We start from the raw sequence: 7,154 nt of genomic DNA on the forward strand, positions 1-7,154 counted from the left end.
AAAGATCTTATAGGTCCCCATAAAACCATTCAACTTCAGCTTCTTCAGCATTACTGGTTGGGGAATAGACTTGGATTATCGTAATATTGAATGATTTGCCTTGGAAACAAACAGAGATCATTCTGATGTTTTTGAGATTGCATCCAAGTACTGCATTTCAGAATCTTTTGTTGACCACGATGGCTACTACATTTATTCTAAAGGATTCCTGCCCACAGTAGTAGATACAATGGTCATCTGAGTTAAATTCACCCATTCTAGTCCACTTTAGTTCGTTGATTCCTAGAATGTCGACGTTCACTCTTGCCATCTCCTGTTTGACCACTTCCAATTTGTCTTGATTCATGGACCTAATATTCCAGGTTCCTGTGCAATATTGCTCTTTACATCATCTTTCTTCTCTCACCAGTCACATCCACAACTGGGTATTGTTTTTGTTTTGGCTCCATCCCTTGATTCTTTCTGGAGTTATTTCTCCACTGATCTCCAGTAGCATATTGGGCACCTACCAACCTGGGGAGTTCCTCATTCAGTATCCTATCATTTTGCCTTTTCATACTGTTCATGAGGTTCTCAAAGCAAGAATAGTGAAGTGGTTTTCCATTCCCTTCTCTAGTGGACCACATTCTGTCAGACCTCTCCACCATGACCTGCCTGTCTTGGGTGGCCCCACAGGGCATGGCTTAGTTTCACTGAGTTGGACAAAGCTGTGGTCCATATGATTAGATTGACTAGTTTTCTGTGATTATGGTTTCAGTGTGTCTGCCTTCTGACGCCCTCTCACAAGTGAACCGTGTTTCCAGATGTTCAAGCTGGTTTTAGAAAAGGCAGAGGAACCAGAGATCAAATTGCCAACATCCGCTGGATCATGGAGAAAGCAAGAGAGTTCCAGAAAAACATCTATTACTGCTTTATTGACTATGCCAAAGCCTTTGAATGTGTGGATCACAATAAACTGGAAAATTCTGAAAGAGATGGGAATACCAGGCCACCTGAGCTGCCTCTTGACAAACCTATATGCAGGTCAGGAAGCAACAGTTAGAACTGGACATGGAAGCACAGAGTGTTTCCAAGTAGGAAAAGGAATATGTCAAGGCTGTATATTGTCACCTTGCTTATTTAATATATATGCAGAGTACACCATGAGAAATGCTGGGCTACAAGAAGAAGAAGCTGGAATCAAGATTGCCAGGAGAAATATCAGATGACAGCAACTTTATGGAAGAAAGTGAAGAGGAACTAAAGAGCCTCTTGATAAGAGTGAAAGTGGAGAGTGAAAAGGTTGGCTTAAAGCTCAACATTCAGAAAACTAAGATTATGACATCTGGTCCCATCACTTCATGGGAAATAGATGGGGAACAGTGGAAACAGTGGCTGACTTTATTTTTCTGGGCTCCAAAATCACTGCAGATCGTGACTACAGCCATGAAAATGAAAGATGCTTACTCCTTGGAAGGAAAGTTATGACCAACCTAGATAGCGTATCCAAAAGCAGAGACATTACTTTGCCGAAAAGATCTGTCTAGTCAAGGCTATGGTTTTTCCAGTAGTTATGTATGTATTTGAGAGTTGGACTGTGAAGAACGCTGAGTGCTGAATAATTGATGCTTTTGAACTGTGGTGTTGGAGAAGACTATTGAGAGTCCCTTGGACTGCAAGGAGAGCCAACCAGTCGATTCTTAAGGGAGATCAGTCCTGGGTGTTCTTTGGAAGCAATGATGCTAAAGCTGAAATTCCAGTACTTTGGCCACTCTATGAAAAGAGTTGACTCATTGGAAAAGACTCTGATGTTGAGAGGGATTGGGGGCAAGAGGAGAAGGGGACGACAGAGGATGAGATGGCTGGATGGCCTCACTGACTCGATGGACGTGAGTTTGAGTGAACTCCGGGAGTTAGTGATGGACAGGGAGGACTGGCGTGCTGCAATTCATGGGGTCGCAAAGAGTCAGACATGACTGAGCGACTGAACTGAACTGAAATGATATATATATATAAATCAAGAATTTGACCATAATTTTTTGTAAATAAATATATTTATATATATGAAACATATATATGACAAACATGTATTTAGAATATGTAGAAAGCACTAAGTAATAAGAAACAAAGAACTATTATTTTTAAATTATAGAAAGAACTGAAAAATAAATGTCTCCCCCAAAGGATACACCTATAAAAATATTTTTTAAATGCTCAACATCATTAGTCAGCAGGAAAAGTGAATTAAAATTACAGTAGTTTATCACTGCATACCTCCTAGAATAACTGAATGAAAAATACTACAAAGTGACCAGAATATGAAAAATTATTTGTGGTTGATTTAGGCATTCCTCCTTGTGCTTTAAATATCTCTCCACATATTTAGTGTTGCCTAGTGTTTCATGCTGACCATCACATGGATCCTATTAGAGTTTCTGTTTATATACATAGCCCTTTGATGAAAGTGAAAAATGGTGGGTTTGGGCTCAAGTACTTTGAAATGACTTCCATTAACCTTATACCCTCACACTGTTCTAGCTCTCAAGTAATCAACATTAGGTTTCCAGAAAAAAAGTCAAATACTGATAAAATGATACAAGTTTTCTCTCTGAGATGAATCCACAAGTTCACTGTATCACATGTGCCCATGCCTGATTTATGTCATCATTAGTATTCACATGACATTCAGGTTTCTTAGAAACCCAGGTTCAGATATAGGAATGGGACTCACATGTTTTGGTTGCAAGTGCAGGGAATACAATTCCTCACTCCAAAATCAGTGTTCCACAAACATACCTCTTCAGAATACCTGCTTTTCATGCAAGGTTTTTCCATCAAAAGAGTTAATTAATTCCTGAGAGAGAAAATAGCATCTACAAGATGAGGTCTTTGAACATCTGTGGAAAACTCTTTAAATATCCATGTATTTCCACTGAAAAAGTCTTTTGTGAATTGTTTACATATGCAGAGCAAGATTCATCAAGGTTGGGATGACTCACTTGAATGTGTTTCCACCGACCTTTCTGCTTCTTGTCTGTGGGACAAGAACCACCTATAGACGATCATTCCTACGTAATGTTCTAAATGAATCCATTCTAAATCCAAGTCCAAGGTTTCCTCTGAAAATTTATAAGGCTTTCAGTTCAGTCAGTTCAGTCGCTCAGTCGTGTCCAACTCTTTGCGACCCCATTAATCGCAGCATGCCAGGCCTGCTATAAGAAAAGATTTACTCTTATATAAAGAATTAATATCTACTCTGAAATTGAATAATCTGAAATGTCTTTATGTCATATTTTTCAAACTGAAGTTACTTATCCCAAGTTGAAGTCAATTTGAAAATATAATTAATTCTGAATGCCCTCAAATATCATTAATATCATGTAAAACCAGAAGGTAAGTTATTCATTAGTGTTAATACTTGTTAAATTGTTACTTTACATATATAGTTAGTAATCACATTCTTCAATACTTTTAAAATATGGATACAGAACATTACAACTTCATCTGTTTCTTTAAAAGACAGTTGGCAAATAACATTAACCTAATTTGATTGATAATATATTTGAGGCTGGAGATTAAGAAATGTGTGTGAGCTAACACTCCATTACGAGATATTCTTTTTTTTTTTAATCAGGAAACACTTATTTTAATAATGAAAGCCATTTCTGAGGGATAAAAAGACAATTTAATACACTTCATACACAAAATATATAAATGCATTATAAAATAAAAATAATCACCTTTATTCCAAGCAGGAAGAAAGATAATTCTTTTTTGGATCAACTCCCAGTGTACTGCATGTTTAAAAGTTTCTCTGTATTATTACTCAAATTGTCAATTATTCCTGTCTACTAGCTGCGTATAGAGCCATAAAATAAACTGAAGTTTTTTGTGTGTTTTCACAGCAGTATGATGGATATATTCATATATGTTTCCTCAACCAATTCTCGTAAGAGACTGTGAGGCCGACATAATGTTCCCACTTGATACTAGAGGAAACATGGGTGTAAGTTGACAAGAAATGTAACCTGGATCAAGAGCTGCAAGTAGAAAAGGCAAGACTCTTCTAACATGGACTTTAGATTCGCCAGTCAAAATATTTAACCACTGGGATCAGCATTTTGTAGAAGAGTTTGTGAGTGTATGATTTCTATGGAAATTGAGGTAGGAAGGAAACGGAGGTAAAAGAAGGACAAAGATAAAATGGGCCTTCAATGAAAGCAGTACAGCATAGCTTTCAAAATTTGGGAATTCCAGTATGTTACACTGTGTGTGGTTGTGTCCGAGTCTGTGTGTATTTGTATTTGTGACTGTCAATGAAATTGCTTCATATATTCTTGACTCTGAGCAATTATACTTATTATGGTTATAGATCATGTCAAAAGGAAGAGTTCTAATTCAACATGGCTAATTTAAACTTAACAATAAGGCATGCATTTTAAGAGTTTTGGAGGGGAAAAAAGTATACTCTGACCTAATTTTACACCTATCTTTCATTAGTTGTTCTATTCGGTGCAGGAATCTAAAGACATTAATTAAAGTAACCACAATAATTATTTTTATTATCATGGTCATATCAAAGGAGTTTGCTGGCTTAACATTATTTATAATATAACATCACAATATAGGGTGTCTGTAAGAATTTAGAGGAAAAAGAAGATAAGAAGTATAATCTGATCTAATTTTGACTTTGCACTTTATTAGCTGCTTGATCTTGGCAGGATCCTAATTTCTCTATTCTTCTCTTCCTGATATGTAAAATAAGTATAAAAATGATGGCAGTAAACATCCTAAAGATTTTTAACGAGGATTAAATAACCAAATGTCTGAAAAAATAGCACACAGTAAGTGTTCATTAAGTTTTTTTAAAATAAATTTATTGGAGTATTGTTTATTTAAAGTAAGGGTTTTGTTAATAGTATCATTAGTATTACTAATTACATTAGTCTCTGAGATTATGTGCAAATTCCAGGCTACTATCATGCCATACTTATTATGGCATGGAAATTATTCATTAAGTATATCAGGTATTATAAAACTATCAGGTTTAGGCAATTGGTTTATCAATTCTATTACAATACTCCCTGTATGTTTTTCTTTCTTTCCCATTACCAATGCAAAGGTACATTTAATGTCAACTAACGAGTCTGAGTAGACTCCAGGAGTTAGTGATGGACAGGGAGGCCTGGTGTGCTGTGACGGGGTCACGAAGAGTCAGACACGACTGAGCAACTGAACTGAACTGAACTGAATACAAATAGTTTGACAATGGCATTAAATTCTCTGATTTCCATCCTGTTACTGAATCTCAGCCTACTTCATCCAAGTCCATGAAAAGTTTACTATACTTGACTCTTGAGAGTCCCTTGGGCTGCAAGGAGATCCAACCAGTCCATCCTAAAGGAGATCAGTCCTGAGTGTTCATTGAAAGGACTTATGTTAAACCTGAAACTCCAATACTTTGGCCACCTGATGTGAAGAGCTGACTCATCTGAAAAGACTCTGTTGCTGGGAAAGATTGAGGGCAGGAGGAGAAGGGGGCGACAGAGAATGAGATGGTTGGATGGCATCACCCACTCAATGGACATGGGTTTGGGTGGGCTCTGGGTGTTGGTGATGGGCAGGGAGGTCTGGCGTGCTGTGGTTCATGGGGTTTCAAAGAGTCAGACATGGCTAAGTGACTACGTGAAGTGTACGCAAGATTCCCTCCTTCTCAAAACCCTCTTCTCCATTACATTCATATTCTCATATAAAATTCTTACACTCATATTTTTATATTCTCATACACTCATATCTAAGTAATTTTCAGTGGTTCAGAATTATTTTCTTTTATCAGAAAAAGTCGTGAAATTTATAATACAGTATAAACTATGGATTAATCATTTATTACATTGATAGGCTTACTAAATTCAAAGTAGAACTAATAAATTGTAACTTTTTTCAGGTAACATCATTAATTATAACGAGATACGTGAAGAATAGAAACAACATGACAGAGTTTATTCTACTGGGACTCACACTGAATCCAAAGATGCAGAAAGTCATATTTGTAGTCTTTATGGGTTTCTACATTGTCTCTGTGGTAGGAAATGTGGTCACTATGGTCACCACCACTACCAGCCCATTATTGGGGCCTTCCATGTACTTTTTTCTGGCTCATCTCTCTTTTACTGATGTCTGCTATTCCTGTGTCAATATCCCTAAACTGAATGTAGATTCACTGCATAAGAAGAAAGCCAGCTCTTTCATTGAGTGTATGTGCCAGATCTTTGGGGAGCATTTATTTGCAGGTGCTGATGTCATCCTCCTGACTGCAATGGCCTATGACCACTACATGGCCATCTGCAAGCCCTTGCACTACAAAACCATCATGAACTGGCAGGTGTGTTGGTTGCTGGTGGGGGTGGCATGGGCAGGAGGCTTTCTTCATGCAATCATTCAGATCCTCTTCATCTTCAGGTTACACTTCTGTGGCCCTAATATCATAGACCACTTTATGTGTGATCTGAACACTTTGCTCAATCTTGCCTGCACTGATACCCACACTCTAGGACTCTTTGTTGCTGCCAACAGTGGGTTCATCTGTCTGTTAATCGTCCTCCTCTTGGTTGGCTCCTATACTATCATTCTGTTCTCTTTGAGGACATGGAGCTTGGAGCCAAGGCAAAAAGCCCTTTCCATCTTGATCTCCCACATTACAATGATCCTCTTGTTCTTTGTGCCAAGCATATTTACTTACATGAAACCAGCAGTTACTTTACCTATTGATAAAGCAGTTGCTGTATTCTACACTATGATAACTCCCATGTTAAATCCTTTAATCCATACCTTGAGAAGTGACCAGATGAAAAATGCCATTAGGAAATTGTGTGGTAGAAAAGTGATTTCAAGTGATCAATAAAATGTGTTTGTGTTCCAATGTTCATTCAACTGATGCAAATGTCAAAAGGACATTATTGGTGAACACACATTATCAGTTAAGAATATCAATACGATAAAGAAAATAATAACCAACAGAAATCATTGCTTCTGCAAAAAGGGGAGAAGAAAGTAATGCAAGATATGATAGAATGACCTAGCAGAGGACAACTCATATTTAAAATGTTCTGCAAAATCAGAAACTGATTTTACTAGTTTCATCACTGTACATACATTCATAAGCTTTAATCCCAGTA

At 37.3% G+C, this 7,154-nt stretch overlaps 1 protein-coding gene across 1 annotated transcript; it reads left to right on the forward strand.

Moving 5' to 3' along the window:
- Nucleotides 1–3,952: 3,952 nt before the first annotated feature.
- LOC113882240 (olfactory receptor 4C46-like) lies at nucleotides 3,953–6,880 on the forward strand. Its single transcript, XM_027525464.1, has 2 exons — nucleotides 3,953–3,985; nucleotides 5,924–6,880. Exons 1-2 carry the CDS (start codon nucleotides 3,953–3,955, stop codon nucleotides 6,878–6,880), a joined length of 990 nt encoding a protein of 329 aa, XP_027381265.1.
- The last annotated feature ends 274 nt before the right edge of the window (nucleotides 6,881–7,154 follow it).

Source organism: Bos indicus x Bos taurus, chromosome 23, assembly GCF_003369695.1.
Source record: "Bos indicus x Bos taurus breed Angus x Brahman F1 hybrid chromosome 23, Bos_hybrid_MaternalHap_v2.0, whole genome shotgun sequence".
Lineage (NCBI taxonomy): Eukaryota > Metazoa > Chordata > Mammalia > Artiodactyla > Bovidae > Bos > Bos indicus x Bos taurus.